This window comes from Sarcophilus harrisii, chromosome 4 (assembly GCF_902635505.1).
Source record: "Sarcophilus harrisii chromosome 4, mSarHar1.11, whole genome shotgun sequence".
Lineage (NCBI taxonomy): Eukaryota > Metazoa > Chordata > Mammalia > Dasyuromorphia > Dasyuridae > Sarcophilus > Sarcophilus harrisii.
The window spans coordinates 44,554,872-44,574,092 of NC_045429.1; the positions used below are offsets into that span (position 1 = coordinate 44,554,872).

Consider the following 19,221-nt stretch of genomic DNA (forward strand, 5'->3'; position numbering starts at 1 on the left):
CTTGTCTATGTCCTCTAAGGATCTGTGATAGACTGTAGTTTACCCAATCAGATGGCATATCTTTCACTAAAAAGTATCACGCAATCGTGGGCAGCATCCATCTCAAGAGCCAAAGCAGTTCACCTGGGCTAAGCCCTTCAATAATGTGAACTAAAAGGGAACAACTTTAGCTCAGGGCAGCATACTAGTCAATATAAATATTTCTTGAGCCTAAAAGCAGCTACCAGCAGCAGTTTGTCAAAAGCACAATCTGCTTTGAATACTGAGCATATCTACATCATGGTGCCAATTTCTGCCTCTCTTGGGCTATGAGAGAAAGAGAAGGGCCAGAAGGAGATTGAAGAGAACAAAACCTAAAAAGAGTCTGATGCAAAAATGAAAGAGTAAGGGGCTCCCAACATTAATCTCAGGCCGTTTTGGATTTAATCCCTCTGCGACTCCAAATACAGTGTGACCATTGTTTCATCCTCTTTACTCCTGGAAAGTTCTGCTTTCTGACAATCCCAAGCTCTAAACTGTTGATCTAAATGTTCCCATGGGGCTGTCTGCTCATCAAATCAATCAGAACCTCATTTGGCCCTAAAAGCATAACTGTCTTCACTGGAACCAAAATTTGCTTCTCTGTGTTTTAGCTCTTCTACAAGATATATAAAAATGACTAACGCCTGCTTGAAAGTACAGATAATATAGAATATATATTACCTCAAAAAAGAAATCAAATTATCAGTAAAGGCCATGGCCAGGGTGATGTGAGATTAAAAATACAACAGTATTCCTACTTTCACCCACATTCCAATCTATTTCAGTAGAAATGCCACTCCCTTTACTTCCATTTGTGAAAATGGGGAAGGAAGTAAATCAAATTATAGTGTGACTCAGGTAAGAATTAGTTAAACTTGCCAAATTTATGAGCTAGGAATTGAGTCTGTACTAAATGAATTCACAGTTATTGGATTTTCACTATGCCTAAAATGATTAGGCAACAGTTACAGGACAAAAACAGCCTCTGCTCTGATCAATGGGGTGCCAATTACTTGTTTGAGAAAAGGAAGGGGCCCTTATTTTTATGGTCCCAGGGAAAAGAACTAACCATCATAGGGTAAAGTACCAGCAAACAATAATAATAATAAAGAAAAAATAAAAAAGACAAGACAGAAATAGAGCTCACCAAAGACATTTTTTCAATGGAAGCAGCTATTTTTCAATGACAGGACAATTTTAATGCCATTTGGAAAGATCTGATCTGACTATTTGATGAAATGAAGATAGATTCAGTGAGCCATTTATAGAAAGAATTCAAGTTCTTTCCTTTTTCAAAAGGCAGCTTAGAATGAAGGAGAGTAGAAACACAAAAGTGGAGCCCCATCAGTTTTAGAAAATTAGTGAAGTCAGTTGTTTCCTCTGCTGTTGCCAGCAGATGCTGTGATAATACAAATCACTTCTCAGTGACTATCTTGTACTCCACTGCCATGTGCTTCTGGTCATCTCTCAATTTTTATTTGTTACAAAGATTTTAAGATTATTTGCTTTCAGAATCATACACAGAGAACTTATTTCGTGCCAAACCTGATACAATTTGTTACACTAAAGAAAAGCAATGACAACCTAGGAGCAGGTATAATATTTTCAAATAACATAATATTGAAAATGTCAATCCTGCCCTTAGAAGCAATATGCTTAATTTTTCAAATCTGAAAATATTTACCACTGGATAAATGTTACATAAAAGAATGAATAAAACTAACAAGTACTTCATATTGGATAAAAGGCTTAAAACTCAGTTTCAAAGGAGAATGAAACAGAAAGAAAAAAAAATCCTAAAAGGCAAATCAGAGAGGGTATATGTGTGTATGTGTATGAGAAATGTATATTTAGACTAACATCTAAGCCAAGAGTTTTCATGGACTCCTTATGGCAATTAAGTAAAGCCCATAGAATTCTTGATATAATGTTTTAAATGCATAACAGAAAACAAATAGGATGAATGAAATACGGAAATAGTTACCAATTTTTAAAATATATATATATTCACTCAATGATCCCTAAAATCTGTCTATTCACCAATGACTTGGGCCTTAAAAAGTTTCATAAAAGAAATCTACTGGACAAACTTAGTAAAGCAGATCTCTTTGGGCCTCAAAAATCAAACCCTAGGAAAGCACCACACAAATATGAAAAGAACACTATCATTTCAAGTTAAAACACTCAATCTCTGTGTTCCTGTGACCTTATGACCACTCTGCTGGCTGCATCAACTTTTTAAGCAATCCTTGGCATCAATCCTGAGAGGTACCAAGGTCGGAGATAGTGCCCCTGACTCTCTTATGTTATTGGATGAGAGAGAGAGAGAGAGAGAGAGAGAGAGAGAGAGAGAGAGAGAGAGAGTGAGTGTGTGAGTGTGTTGGAAGTGCTATGAGAACATTAAGAAAAGAACCTAGAAACAACAGAGATATCTCATGAATCTAGTTATGAGGTTACGTTTTCTATCATTCAGATGAATAGAAGGAGGGTAGGAATAACAGAAGCAACCTATCAATAACATAATGATAGCAAGCACGTATTTTGGTTCAAAACCTCTCCCCAATGTAATAGATATTCTTGTTCTTCGTGTCAATCTTATTCTACCAAGAAGATACTGCTATGCAAAACAATGGAACCAATTTGTTACTGTCACTACCAAACCCTCCTTTCAAACAAAACAAAACAAAACAAATTTAGTCAGGTATCACCAAAAAAAAAAAAGCTTAAGAAAAACTTTCTGACATGTAATATGGTATTTAATGAACAACTAATAAAATTATATTAAAGTTCAGCAAAATTAGGCACTACAAACACCTTCTATACATTTAAATAATGACTATAATTTGGAAGGGAAATTTTTACTAATAATTGAATTCAATCAAAACAAAATACCAATTTCTTCAAACTACAGAAAGTATTTGAGATTCTTAATAATAAATGTTTTGTATGTATATATGCTACAAACCTAAGTTTAAAACTAAGGTCAACAAGCAGAAGGCATGATCAGGAAACCTATCCTTCAGCTTTAAAATGAATCAGGAATTCATTTATACAAAGTTTATTAGTAAAAAACAATATACATACTTTTACAATATCAAACTAAGAAAATTGTACAGTTGAATTTGAATCTATTGAGAAGGCTTTTATTTGTCAAAGTATGATATCTGATCCTTGTAACAACCTGTTAATAAACTTCTATCCTAGAAATGGGAACAGACACCTTCTTTATCATCATCATCATCATCTTCATCATCATTAACTTCAACATATTTCCAGGTAGAACAAGTCTTATTCACTCCATTTTACAAATGAAATCAGTTTGGAAAAGCTAAGTGACTCCCCCCAAGTCTTTCAACTCAACTTTTTTGAATCATATTCTTCACTTCTGTGGCATTGATTTCTCCAAATCCATTACAACTATGAGGAAAGGGTGCGGAAGCACACAGGCGAGAGGGAAGGTATTCAGGCAACAGGGTAAAATATTTATCTCACTAAGAGAGGGTTAGGAAAAAACATCTACATACAAAAAAGTTGGCCTCGTTTACATACAAGAGTTAACAATTTCAAATGAAATCATTTCTTATAGCAGACACTCTTAGGAATTCTATTTAATCTTCATCCTCATTTTCAGAAATAATAGTTTTGCTACAGCAAGAAAGGAGGAGGATAACCAAAACTATAACCAGAGTAGGGCAACTGGGGCTTTGTCCAGTGTACTAAAATTTTAAGAATGTTGATGGCACTTACATTCTTAATGGTACATTCATTTAGGATCTAGTTAGCAAGAATAATATTTAAAATATCCTGCTACTAACTTTTAAGACCCAAGCAGGTACCTCTCTCACCTTGTACACATTTTCCCTTCTCCCCCTTTTAGTCTAGACAGTAGTTGTTGGAGGGCTTTTCATGCCCAGTGGGCATTTGCCCCTCTCCCCTGACTCTTCCCCTAAACAACTTGTCTTTAAAAGGTTAGCCTAACAGTACATGGCATGACATTTTCCAAAAGGAGCCAAAAATTGCTAGAAAATAAAAGATACCATTAAGTGGCATAAGTTTATTTGTGATACTGTTCTTTTCAGTTATTTTGTGTTTTTCAGCTAAGAATCACCTTTACCAGGGTCTATTATGATATCAAATTCCACCTTTCTTATGAAATTATATACTATGGGGGTTAAAGAAAGAAAAGGCTCCATTACAAATACATTCTGTAAGGAGAATACAGTAAGACTAAGACCGTTTGAAATGTGTATATGAAAAGGGCAGTAAACACATTTTTAAGGAACAATACCCGAGTCTCTTTTTAAGATGAATATAATCATTCAAAATATATACTGATACACTGTTTAGAAGAAAGCTAATTTACATAATTTGTGAATTAAGATGATATGGGTACATTTGCCATGAAGCAAACAGAGATTTAGCCATGCAACTCTCATTAATTTAATAGGAGTTGTGACTCCCATTAATTTTAATAGGAATCATGTGGCCAAATCCCCATGCACCTTGCTGAAAATTTACCCCCTAGTCTTCAACTAATCTAATATACAGAAACAAACAAATAAAAAGTGTTGTCAATTTTGCTAGACTGGGAAATATAAGAAAACTAGAGTAAGCCAATTTAGTTTGGTCTTAGAGACTGGGCATGTGGTTACTCCCATTGAGAGAGGGCAAGGTCATCACAATGAAAAAAAGGTGAAGTGAAGCAAGAAATGAGGAGATTCTGAAAATGTAACAATAAAGTATATTTTTTCTTTAGTTTGGGGACATTTTTAAAGGCTATATTTTCTTCAGTGGGATATGTCACAAAAAATCATAACGCAAAGCCCATTTTAGGAAGGAAGGAAGGGAGGGAGGGAGGGAGGGAAGAAGGAAGGAAGAAAAGAAGAAAGGAAAAGGTGATGAAAACTATGTCTTATGAAATTTTTAAGGTTGTTTTCCTTGATGGAAAATACGTGTTAATTTAAATTAAGTTGGAATCCATTTCTATCAGTAGAATACAAGACTTGAGTACCCATTTCAAGCTCTGTCAATGTTTTCATATTCCTGGGCAAGACAAGGAAAGTGGGCAAGGCATGTACCTTACCTCATAGTGTCCCTGTTGCTTTATCAGAGGCAAATCAGCTGCAGGATATTTGGAGAAAAGCAAATATGTTGGTGCTAACTCCCAAACGACCAGGGTCCCTTAAGGAACCCACACCAAAAACTATTAACCTCTAGGGAATGACTAAAGTTCACATATAGAGAATCTCCTCAAATAAAAAAAATTCTTGAAATGCTAAATAAAGCCCTTTCATCTGCATTTTAAAAAGGCTTCTTTCTTTCAAATCTAATATTTATATCATTAGACATCTACTGTCTATTCTATTAAATTTGTCTATCGTCTATTCTAGTAAATACTGATGTAAAACAACATTTACATGTGAAGGTTTGCCTAAACCATGCCATTGTCAACCTCAACCCATTTTTGCCCCTTATTCTCTTTTCCTGACATCAAGAGAAGAGAGTAAAAGGTCAAAAGCTCATACTATGACACAAAACTAACACCAAAAACACCCCATTACAAAAAAGGAAAAAAAAAATGAAACAATTTGTTTTTCCTCTCTCCCCCCCTCCCCTTTACCAGCTTTTACATAAATAAAATATACTTTAAATCAGGCATTCTTGTTCATCTATGAATTTGTTAGGGATGTTTTCAATATTCTGATAAATGTATTTCAATATAATTGGTTTCCTTTGTAATCCTACATATTTTATCGTATGCACTGAAAAATACTATTCAGAGAAGAGTTGCAGAGGCTTTACTAGTCTCCCAAAGGGATCTAATACACACACACACACACACACACACACACACACACGTTTAAAAAGCCCTTCTTTAAAATGATCTTAAAGGAAAATAGGAATATTTATTCAGTTATGTTCTAAGGTTTCCCTGCTTTAGTCAGGAAAAATATTTAAAGTAGTAATGACAATGATATTCTTATTTTTACAGACGCTTAATTATTTTTCTTTTGAAATAAGATATTTGAATTAACTGAAGAGAAATTTTATTGATGAAATCTAATATATAGTAAATATGGGACACAACCAGAAATCTTTATTTCTGACTCTTCTGATAGGCTGCTTTATTTATAACTTGCCACTCTCACATCAACCAATGTGAACCTTCATGTGTCTGACTTACACTTGCCAGGGCTCCATTATATAGTATAATTTAATTCTCTAGAACACAGAAATTCAATTTATTTCCCTACTCACTGATACATGATTCCACTATGGGCACTATGCTTTTAAGAATAGGCCAAAAGAATCAAAAGAAAACCACTTTCTCAGAAAAAAAAAATAATTTTTGAAGAATTGAGTTTATTTTTCTAACATTTTTTAAAATGCTATAAAAATATTTTGTAAAGTCTCCATCTTTTATGAGGCATTTAAAGTTACATATATACAAATGTAATCTAAATTGCCAAAACATTTCTAAGGAATAACCCTAATTTTGTAGGCTAAACTAAGCATTCTAGTCTGCTGACTATTCTTATTTTCCTGCTATGAATAAACTTTTAAAAGGCAAGGTTTGATGCAGCCTCATTTGAATCATAATATCCAATGTCCTTCTGCAAAGTGAGCATCTTTAATAAAATGTGGAGAATTCCTAATGGCTATTGCTTTAATAAGAACAGGCAAAAAATAACATATCTAAAATGAGACAAATATTTCGAATCTACTAGCAGATTTGGTTATGTGTGTGTGTATTTTTTTTAACAATTATCATAAATGGAAAATAAATCCAATATTAAATTAAGCCTTGACTACTCCACATCAAAATCCCATTACATGTTGATAGAAGTGAAACTCTATATACTTTCATGATCTTGGGTAATATGTGTGTATGTGAATGAACCCAAGAACAGTGCTTTATGTAGAGAATACAAGCTAAGAATCCTACTTATAAACAGCTAAGTTTAAAAGACAGGTAAGATGAAATCAGATTGAGCAGTTAGATAGATGATGCCATAGTGCACAGAGAAGTAGGCTTTGCAGGCAGAAAAACTCATTTTCCTGAGTTCAAACTAGTCTCAGATGCTTATTAGCTGTGTGATCCTGGTCAAGTCACTTAATCTTGCTTATTCAGTCTACTCATCTCTAAAATGAGCTGGAGAAGGAAACAGCAAAACAGCCCAAGATCTTTGCCAAGTAAACTCCAAATGGGTTCACGACAATCCCACATGACTGAATAAGGATGAAATTAAAGGCCAGGATTATATTTAAGCAAAAATTTGCCTTAATCAGGTATCATAATATAAATGGAGAGAGCAGGAAACCTGAACTTAAGCTTAACTTCTGCCAGTGACCTCAGGGAAGTGCTGCAGGCAATCTAGGTTAGCAGAAGGAGTTCCTTGGGATGAATAAAGACAGAAGGAAGAGAAGCACAAAAGGCTTTGAAAGGTAGTGGGGTTACATTTCAAACTCTAACTTTACTTTCCTCAATCCCAATTCTTTCTTTGATTGGTTCTCTCTACAGGTGTTCAAAGAACATTATCTACTTAATGTTGATAGAGTCCTCTTGTGTCATGTCAGGATTTTTTTTTTTTTTAAAAGACAAAACCCATATGACACTGATAAAATGTCAAAACAGTGGGCGCTAACTCTATACAGTATTCCTTGCAGTATGGTCCTTTCCAGATTCTCTTTACCTGTAGGAGGGAACCGCTTCAAAAGCAACCCCCCTTGGCCCAGCGCATCCAAAAATGAAACTTCTCTTTACAGTAGATATGATTCCTGACCTAATAGGTGACACTGAAAATAAAACGACAGTCTCTCATGAAGCAGCCTCTGCTCCATAGCCCCCCAGCGAGTTAAGATACTGTGCCAGCAATGAGGTCTCTACCTTGATTGGAAAAATTTTCATTATGTGGACTAATGAGCCATTGGTCCACACCTGGAATCTTTTTTAAACTGTATAGAAACATTCAAATAGAACAGCAGGGAATTTAGTGAGGGTTTCTCCCCCACCAGCTGCCAAAAAAGAAAAAAAGAGTATGCTCATGTACAAAAGATTTCCATGACAAACTTTAGGAGTCAAATTCTCAACAAGAAATCAGGATTTTCCCCCCTAGCTGTATCCAATTCCTGTTCTTTCATCTCTGTGTTGTGATCCTTCTATGTATGGCGTGCTACTTAATTGTCAGAATGTTGAATTTGGCATAGCTTCCCATTCTGATGCATTCTCATGAGATCCTAATAATCACTACTTAATTTAGTTCTGTGGCTTGAAGTCAACTCAACATTAACATTCATGATCTGAATATAAGAATCGAAAGACAGACAGACAGACAGACAGACAGAAAGAAAGAAAGAAAGAAAGAAAGAAAGAAAGAAAGAAGGAAAGAAAAAAGAAAGAAAGAAAGAGGAAAAGAAAGAAAAAGAAAAGAAAGAAGGAAGAGAAAACAAAAGAAAGAAAAAGAGGGAGGGAGGGAAGGAGGGAGGGAAGGAAGGAAGGAGGGAAGGAGGGAAGGAGGGAAGGAGGGAAGGAGGGAAGGAGGGAAGGAGGGAAGGAGGGAAGGAGGAAGGAGGGAAGGAAGGAAGGAAGGAAGGAAGGAAGGAAGGAAGGAAGGAAGGAAGGAAGGAAGGAAGGAAGGAAGGAAGGAAGGAAGGAAGGAAGGAAGGAAGGAAGGAAGGAGGAAATAGCTAAATAGCTATCAAGTATCATTTTAATTTATCTTATTCTCCCCGTTGGCCATTGCCTCACTCTAAAATGATGGTGATAGCTGCATTTTTTATGACCATGACAGTGGCTTTAGCACCTTATAAAGGTTTCACATATGTCATCTGAAGATGAACTGCATATGCTTATTGTTCCAGAAACTCTTTTCTAAATTCAGAGAAGTTCATTATCAGATAAGAGGTAGAACGGTGAATTTTTAATCTGCTGCAACTCTCTAAGGACAACTAGCCAGAAATATAATAGGTTTGTAATTGGCATTGGTCAAAATGAGAGAATCCACCTTAATGAAGGTAAGTAATATACTAACTTCCCAATCTTTTCTCAGTCTATTAGGTTGTAAATGTACCTGGCACATAAGAGAAGCTGCAGAATTTATCAATTACTGCAAATATTATCAAACAGAAAAAAATAAAGCACAATTTTATAATGACACAAATTTTTAAAATGTTTTTGTGCAAAATGCCAAATTCTGAAGCCCCAGGAAATGTATTACTCATCAATTATCTGTTTTCTTTTTTCTGTTACATCTGCATAATATAATCTGCTCTCTTTTCCTTGGATCTACATAATATAGATATATTTAGAATATATTAAAAAATGATATTGTAAGATTATCTAGTTTTGGAAAAAAAATAAAAGACAATGAGGTGATGTGGTTGATAGAGCATTAGACATAGAATCAAGAACACCTAAACGCAGATGTGATCCCAATCATTTACTAGCTCTGTGATCCTGAGAAGTCACTTAAACCGCTGTCTGCTTCAAGAGTACTCATCAATAAAATGGGGGTAAAATTACATCTACTGGCCAGGGTTTTTGTGAGGCAAAAATAAGATAATATTTTTAAAGTGCTTTGCAAACCTTAAAGTACTATATAAATGCCAAGTATTATTATCTGTCACTTTCATTAAATCATCTTGACCTGGAAAAAACTATGAAATGGAAAATTCCATTTTCTATTACCCACTTTATATGCATCTTTCAAATGGCATATATATATATATATATATATATATATATATATATAGTCATTAAAATCTATTTTTACACTAAATATAAAAAGTCGACTAACTAAAAATTTTTGCATCCTAGCTCCATGTTAATTTCTGACCTGATCTCTACAAAATGTCTGAAAAATAACTCCTCTTCTCTACTGATAGAATACATCTTTTCTGTGTAAATACTTCATCCAACGCTGAAATTTACAAAGGGCAGAAAGAAGATGGATGCACATAGTCTTTAATGAATCATATTGGCAATGATTACTTAATGAAATCACCAAGATTAGTATATTCTCCTTCAAGGACAGATTCCTCAACAATATATTATTCCCTACTATAAGAGTTTAAAAAAAAATTTTTTTAAAGCACTGAGAAAAAGCAAAATTCTCTGGATCGTGGCCTTAATAAAACTTCCTTCTCTCAGTTCCTTTAAGTTTACCTATAGAAATTGCTATTCTTATTTCTGCAAAATGGGCTTGTCAACTCAAGCCCAAGAGCACAGATTAGAAAGAAAGAAATGCTGAAGTAAACAAGTACTGAATGTAAAAGCTAGAGAAGATTATTTTTAAGCTTTTCAAAATGTAATTTTTTTTAAAGTAGTCTACACGCTATTTCCCTGAAGTATTTCTAAGTGTCTGGCCTAAGAATCAAGCAAAAGTCTCACACTGTGAGAAATATACTCAATTTTTTTTAAAGAAATGGATAACAACCCAGAGGAAACACCAAAGGAACTAAAACTATTTTTCAAAAAAAGATCTGATGGATTTATTTAGGAGTTTTAGAACTATTTCATTAACACTTGAGATGACAATGGGGAAAAAAAAAGAACTGAGGTACCTACCACAAATTGCTTTCAATTTCACTAGGAATAAATTGTCAATAAATATAAAATCAACAATAAAAGATAGCTTTTAGTTCCACTAAATCATAGTTAAAACATTTGTGGATTATTTTTGGAACTTACTCTGCAGAATGGCATTGTATGGAGTTAAGTAGAAAACAATACTAAAAAATAAACCACTTTTCAGTCAAGAAAATTGAAATTCTAGTTACTTCATATTATTATGAAAAAAGGAAAAAAAATTATTACCATTAAACAAAATTAATCATCAAGAAATCATCCAAAAAGATATGATAGCCAATGAATTACTTATCCTCACCCATCTCATTACAGAAAAGTTTGATATTTTGTGAGTATTTAAAAGCCTATATATTTTGTATATTTTAAAGGGCAACATCTTACCTTCTGTACCCTGTAAGATGCTGATTGCAAGGAGAAACCAAAGACTTCGCATTCTGCAACCAGAAGACACCATTATTGATCCCTTTAAATATTTCCTTTGTATTCCCTTAATGAATCCAGTTAAAAATTCCCAGCTTCATTGAACCCAGCAGTGTGCATCATTGATCCTTATATCTGAAAGAGAAAAAAAAAAAAAAATCCATCATTCGCTATGTGCCACAAATACAAAATTATGCTTTTTAAAAATGTAGGAACTCACCAAGTTTACAACTAATCTAAAAAGACAAAATAAAAAAAAATAAGCATATAGGTCAGTTCTATAATAATGTGCCTAGTGTTAGGAGGCACTGAGAGAATGGTGTGGAACTGGCAGGATTTGAAATTCAAAAACCTGGATTCAAATCTCTACTCTCTGACTTCCTACTTCTGTGTGACTTTGGGGTCAAGTCTGCTAATTTCTCTGGACCTTAGATTCTATCTCCGTAAAACATAAGGAGTGACCCAGATGACCTTTGAAGTCTATTCTGGGTCTAAATATATGATCCTACAACAGTCTACATTTAAATCTTAACTCTAAGAATGCTCAAAGCACTAGATAAATTGTGTTGTAAAATCATGAAGTGTGAATTTACAGAATATTTAACATCCCTCTTGAATGTGCCTCTTCAATTCACTTGTAAAAAAGGTGCATTTAGGACTTCCTGTAACAATTTTGATGGGTGTGGGAAGAAAGGGAGATTAGTCAGCTTTGGCTATTAAAACCAAATATTCTCATAAAAATTAAGCAGGAAAACAGTTAAATAGTGGATTAAATATAAAAAAGGTGTGAGAGTAAATCAAATGATTTATTTGCCTGTGTGTATTTAGTCCCAAGAAATTTGAATTCCTGAAGGAATCAAATTGGGATGTTTTAATGCTTGGTCTTGTCTAACTCTACATGGTTGAACAGATCCCTGAAGCAGTTGTCAATCTTACAAAAAATGTTTAGACCAATTCAAAAAAAAAAAAAAATCTATCTAATAAACAACTCTTGTGATGAAAGGAAGCATATATTTTCAAACAGTTCAGATCTATAGTCCAGAAACTGATGAACTATATCATTTCTAGACAGTCAGGAACCAGAATGGGAAAACCTATTCATTGATTGAGACTGTTTTATACCCACTGATTAATGGCGTTACCTATAAAAACATGATAGAGAACAAAGTAAAATGTGTTATCTGCTTCCAAGTTGTTGGGTTTTTTTTAAATCATCTTTATATAAGAGTACATACAGGAGTAATTACTAATGGCTTGAGGCATATGAATAGAACAACTACATTAGATTTTTAGTTAAGCTACACAGTAGTGATCGGGCCCTAGAAATGAACCACCTAACATAGAAAATGTTTAGAGCACTATATTCAATCCCCCAAGTATTCTCTTTATGCATGTGAACAAAGAAACCAGAAATGATTATGATTAAAATTCAGCCAAGCACCCATACATTAATAAATCCTGACTATACTCTCGGGACGGCCTCCCTTCTGCCCAGGTAAGCCAGGTAAGGTAATTCTAACCTAGGTGACAAATCCTCCCCAATACTCCACCCCACCTAGAAAACAGCAGAACACTAAGCATGATTTCTATTCTGGGAGTTACATTATTTAGGAAGAAACTGAGCCTCTTAAAAATAAAATCAGTCTGGGTAAAGAATTCAGTCTGCCTTTCATCCTTAGGTGGTACATTACTTTAGTCTATTGACCCGTAGTTCAAAGAAAGCAGAGTATCACTAGTATGAGATGTTCTATTATCCTTTGCTTTGGAAACTGGGGAAAAGAAAGGAGACAGCTTGTAAGAACCACACTGTGGCAACTCCCTTAAGTCTTTCTCTCTGTCTGTCTGTCTCTTTTCTCCCACCCTTCCTCTTCCATTCCCAAAGGAAAAGCTTTAGAGAAACCGTGACAGGAAGCAAGGCAAAAACAGCCCTCTCTCACTCTCTCTCTCTTTCTTTCTTTCTCTCTCTCTCTCCCCGGTGTCCACAGCCCTGCAACAAACCTGAGAGATGCTAGCTAGGTTCTGGAACCAGCACAGGCTGCCCCCCTGAACATCAATATTTGCCCAGATTGAGAAATTCCCTAATACAAAGTGAAAGCAAATGTTGGTTAATGTTTTTACCCACCTAGAGCTGGTATCACATATACGAATCACCGTAGTCCTAGGGTGGACACAGAATTGCACTAACTCGAAGGAATCCCTTATAGAACAGATCAGGGAAAGGGAAAGAGAATGAAGAAGAGGAGGATGGGGTGGGGGGAGGGGGGAAAGAGCCAACAGAAAACCAGAGGGGCATCATGTGATAAGCTCAAAAAAATTTGCTTGCATTATGACATGTCCAAGATATGTTTTAAAACATTTTATTCAACAAAGTGACTTTCCCTAACAAAATGGCTACTTTCTAACAAATTTGACTCTTTTCTCCTGAATTTTACTTAAATCTCAGGTATTTTCAGTTCAAATATTCAGAATTCTTTTAAATGTGATTCAGCTCAAAACTGTTATCTTCAAAACTGAAATCCTTATTTTTTCCAATCTATTATGTAGTATATTAATTTTCTTAACATCAGAGATCACTGATTTAACTGTTCTCATCCCAGACTATTATATTTAATAAGTAGGAATTGAGGATCAATGGGGGAGGGGAGAAAGGTTTCTTCCACTATTGCTTAAATTCATTAATTTTATGCCTAACTTGCCATTATAGACTAAGAGATGGAAAGGGACTCAATAAACACCAAATGCAATCCCACCATTTCACAGAAGCCTACAGAGAGTATAAAGTGAATAGCCCACCAAACAGAAAATATGTCAGAAGCAGGATCTGAATCTATCTTACTGTACCCCCACATCCCATCCATCATACCACAATGTGTCTCCACTGACACCACATGTCAAACTCCTAGATAGCAACCCTATTTTGTCTATTTCTTCCTACTCTCAAATGCTTATGACATTTATTATTTATTATGACAAGGGATCAAAACTGTGCTAGACCAAGAAAAGGCAAAGAGAATGAATTCCTGCCCTCAAGGAAGTTCCATTCCATGAGAATATACATAGGGATACATAAGAAAATTCAAATTATGTATGAATTAAACATAAAGTAATTTCTGCAGAGAGCATCAGAAATTGAGATCAAGGAGAATTCCTTTTGGGAGGTGATATTTAAAGTCAAGACTTAAAGCAAACTAATAAAGTTTTATCTACAAGTAATGATTATTTCTAAAAAAAAAAAAAAAAAAAGTCTTTCTATATGCTTTCAATTGTTACTTCTTAAATAATGATAAAGTTTCTTAAACTTCCAGAAAAGTGTGTGTTTATGTGTGCATGTGCATATGTGTGTAAATAAAGAAATAGGAATGGGAGAAGAAAGGCAAAGACCTGGCTTTCTCCACCTAAATTATGGGTAATGGAACACTTTTTTGCTTTTTTTTTTTTTTTTTTTTAGTTAATTAAAGTTTATGAACCTCTCTCAGAGTCATGTTTTTAAAACCATAAAATATGTAAGAGGACAAAATGAACAAGTAACATAGAACTATAGTTACCAAAAGTTTTTTTGTTTTGTTTTGAAAACAACAATCATTGACTCTGCACAATGAATCAGAGTAGTCTTCCATATTTATTTTCACCTAGTGTCTGAACTGGAGAAGTCCAGGTCCTCAGTCAAGATCTCAAGCATAATGGGAGTTTCTCTAGATGGGCAGCACCGGACAGACCTTTCTAACAATCAAGAATAGCCATTGAGAACTCAGGATTGCCTCCAAATGGACTCAGACATAGCAACAAAATGGTATTTTAGTGGGAAATTCCAAAAACAAAATAAAAATAAAACAAAAAATTAAATTAAAATTTATTCCTAAAATTAAAAATTAGAGCAACACACATACTTTCATACTATCCTATCAGGAGCTTACTTAAAGGGAAAGTCAGAACTTCCCATGTTTCTCGTGACCCACTTTAACTTAATTTCATTAAATGAAGCTCTGAAAACAAAAAACAAACAAACAAAAAAATGTTCTCCACAAATTTTAGGATAGAGTAGGAATGCAATTGATGCTCCCTCATTCAGACCATCTCTGTCTTCCTTAGTTTTTTCTCTCCCTGCATCTCTCAATAAAATTTATACTATATATAAATTAAACAAAAATTAAAGCTTCCAGATTTTATTGCTAAAAATTAAAACAGGTGAAAGCAGGAGCTTATATCCATTCCCCAATTGCCTGACACCAAACAGTTCTGCACCTCAATATTATCAGCTTTTAAAATAAGGTGAATTACATGAAGATGTGTAACTCAAGATCACAAGCAGATCTGGAAGACTGAGGTACCTATCTGTATTTTATCAGGAGCTCCCATACCAATGAAATCACAGGTCCAATGGCAAGCAAACTAACAACACTGGTGTCAAACATCTCTCAGTATTATTGATTATATAAATTTCCATAGGAATAATGTAAGTAAAGAACACTGAAGATTGTAAAATATTAGAGAGATATTAAGAGGTATTAGGTTATCCTTGGGGATCCTCAGAAAGAATCATTCAGTCCAATACTTTCATTTGACAATGAGAAACTGAGAACAGGGATGTGACAAAACCTACTCAGTCAAAGCACTGAAGGAAATGGGCATGAGGCATTTGAACTCAGGTTCTCTGCCTTCAGAGCCAGGGCTCTCTTACTACTGTACCCTTATTATCCAGAAGGACCCAAATGAATCTGAAATCCATTTTTCACAGTGATCCCACATAAACAACCAAAGTGAAGCAAAAGCGCATACCTAACAAATAAATGTTGTGTCCTCAATGGCTACCGAGTTTAAAAAGCTAAAAACCAGACCCAAACATGATGCAAGGAAATATGCGATTAATTCATCATCTGTCACACCCAAACGACTAACCATCACACAATTCCATGTACCTTACGGGCTGTCCTATTTATGATCTGACCAAGCAATTAGAATGTCAGTGTGTGGATGAGATGCATTATTAGGCACAAGTGAAAGAAATTCAGTAAGCCTTTCAAATGTTGCCAGTTTGGGTGAAGAATCTGAGTGCCCACAATGGTGTTTTAATGCACCTTAAAAAAAAAAATGTCAGCGAGATAATGCCTTTGAGCGGCTTGCCTACATGGACTACTTTTAAAAACTTGAGCTCTTTCTTAAAATGGCCAGCAATCAGACTGCGTTCTGTCGTACATTACTTCAATGAGTTCTTGTTTGTGGGAAGAAAAGGAAGGAAGAAATCGGAGGACTTGGAGAGATTGATGACCACCTTCTAGGAAACAGCTTCCAGGATAGGAAAACCTCTGGCAGAGAGGGAAAATGAGAAAAGGGGGGGAGGAGGGGGACAAAAACCCAGCCATACAACCAAAGCCTCCTTTGTGGTACTTGGCCAGGAATGAATGCTTCATGGACACATTTTAAGCATACTAAAGACCTAGTGTATTCTTAGCTTAACTCTTGAAAATGGCTATGTCACACAACTGCAAAAAGTAAACATCAGCCTGGAGAAGGGCTTGGTGTAAATGGTTATGTTTCTGACAAACAGAAACGGGGAGTTGTAATGCATTTAGAAAGTCACCGCCTATTCCGATCAAATGAAACTTGAGTCCATCTGTCTGCTCTGTCATGACAAGGGCAAAGAATGTCAAATAGAGCTCTGCAGCCTCCAGATTCCATAAAATTCCCATCCCCCAAGATTTACCCGTAAAAGGAAAATGAACTTCAAAATACGATTTGGAAAACCAGAAGTCAAAGAACTTTCATGCTGCTCTAATCCAAATTTAAAGCAATTCTCCAAAGAGAACAATTTTAATGGAAATCCAAATACTTTTTAAAAACCACAATCTACTAAGACTAAAAGGAACAGACATCACAATACTTAATCAACTATGGTGAAACTAATCCCAAGAAAAATGCTACCCCAAAAGCAAGCTGGAGCCAAAGGACACTTACGCTCATAGATGTGGCTGACAGACTTGTCTTTCAGACCATGTAATTGCCTGAAAAGGGAGACAGACAACAGCATCTCACAAAACAAAACAAAAACAGCAAACAAAACCAGAAAGACCATATTAAATTGCCTTTCAGCAAACAGAAGGGACGATTACTTAAAGTGTTTCCCCTACACTAATAATGTGTTTTCCTACAGGCTTTAATAAACCTTTTCAAGGGACTTCAGAAAGCTTATGTCTTGAGAGCCTAGGAGGAGGTCAGAAGATAGTCGGGCAATGGACAGAAAGGAGAGAAAAAAGTCCCTTAATGCTCAATGACATTTCATTTCAAAGCAGGAGAAAAAGATACAGAAAACAGCCTCTCAGGCTATAAACACTGGTGATTTTAAATAATCCAATCCGCTTCTTGCTGAGAATTATAAATGCCCTAATCCCTTCCTTCCTCATTTTATATCTCCCTATCTATGAAGAAACAAACGACTTAATTTTATTTTGAGTAGGCATCAAAACAGTTATAAAAAGCAAGCATTTGTGCTTGCTTGCACATCAACCACAAGCCAGAGTCTACCAAGCTTCCCTCATGAGGTGTTGAAGATTTTAAAAATAATCCTAAGTATTCTATTGACTCTGACATGCAATAAGTCAATCACTGCATCCCTACTATTAAATCGACATATGTTCCAGAGTTGAAGGGTGAATTCCAGGAAAGGGCCTCAGCACTGTTCATATCCCAATAGGCTTCACTATCTTATGCTCGGCTTGCAAGGTAACAGACAGCAGCAGGCCCACAGATAGTAAGTAACCTGAGTTTATTTATTAGCAGCACTAGTCTGTCAGCAGGGGTACTTAAAGGGAAAATACCACTAAAGCATCTTAATAGTTTTGTATTAGTGCTTCACTACTGGGAAGTAGGGCTAACCCACAGAATTGCAAACCCAAGTCCTGATGGAAAGAGAGAGGGGGCAAAAGGAGGAAGAGGAGAGAGACAGAAAAAGAGAGAATAGAAAATTCTTTTGTTGGTATCACTTTAACTATAAGTGTAAATGAGCCAAATAATACTAAAGTTGTTTCCCATTAACAGGTTTATCCTTAAGAGGAAAAAGGCTAAAACTGGCTTTCTTCCAAACAAGATGGATATTTCATTCAAAATACTACAATATTAAGGATTTATCCCTAAAGGACTCGTCCTATGTTTCTTCTTCTTCAAGGAGGAAGAAACCTATTAACACCTAGAATGTTGGACTTCTATCACAAAATAGATGAATAGAAAAATATGGGAAAATGAAAAGAGAAACATAAGTACATGACTTGACCAAAGTCATTCATCTTTCTACAAAAAGCCATCTACGGAAATTCCGCAGAATGTGTGCGGTAGGAAGTAACTGTGTAAATTTTTGGCACAGCTTGAAACTAAATGGAATAAATCAGTTCATATTCTGAATATAAACCAAAACCAAAATTTCCCAAAACCAATCTTTCTGGATCTTACTTTCCCCTTAATCACCAATGCTGAATTTGCCCAAAACATCAGTCTTACCCTGAAAAGAGCAAGAAAATATGCTCCCCCACCCCAAATTGGTGGTTTTACAAGCAAGCAATAGTCCAGTGCCCATTATTATGAAACCCAACTGTCCATTTCTGCTCTTCAAAGGATAATAAATTTCATATAATTTATTATTTTCCTTTCTAATTATCATTTCAACTTAGTCCAACCCTACTTTGTTCTTTTTTTTCCAATTTACTCAGAGCTACTTTCCTGGAGGGACTGATTTTGTCCTCTCTTGGGAGTTTTCATTCAATAAGCCAAGTCAACTTTTCCTAGTGCTAATCAGAAAGGTCTTTTGGCACTAAGCATTGTCCTTTTGCCAGGTTCAGATTTTTTTGTCATTCCCTCCTCCTAAATTCTTTAAAACCTTTCTCCCTTCCTTCTTCCTCTCTCTCTCCTGCTCTTTATTTCTCCTTTTTTCTTCTTTAAACTATTTCTCATTTTTATTTGAATTCATCAAGAGAAGAAAGGAAGGAAGGAAAGGAGGGGGAGAGAGAGGGAGAAAGAAAGGAGGGAAGGAGGAAGGAGGAAGGAAGGAGGAAGGAAGGAAGGAAGGAAGGAAGGAAGGAAGGAAGGAAGGAAGGAAGGAAGGAAGGAAGGAAGGAAGGAAGGAAGGAAGGAAGGAAGGAAGGAAGGAAGGGAGGGAGGGAAAGTGCAACATTTCTGGTCCTACAAGATCACTAAAATTTCCTGGT

General features: G+C 35.3%; 1 protein-coding gene across 24 annotated transcripts in view; it reads right to left on the bottom strand.

Annotated features, from left to right (window-relative positions):
* ADGRL2 (adhesion G protein-coupled receptor L2) overlaps positions 1–19,221 on the bottom strand; it is a 223,119-nt gene that overhangs the window by 165,690 nt on the left and 38,208 nt on the right. For all 24 annotated transcript variants that reach the window (XM_031936761.1, XM_031936764.1, XM_031936774.1 and 21 more), the window contains exon 2: positions 10,991–11,164. In XM_031936761.1, coding sequence (XP_031792621.1) covers positions 10,991–11,063 — 73 coding nt within the window. In that variant the 5' untranslated portion in view covers positions 11,064–11,164. The remainder of the gene's footprint in view (positions 1–10,990; positions 11,165–19,221) is intronic.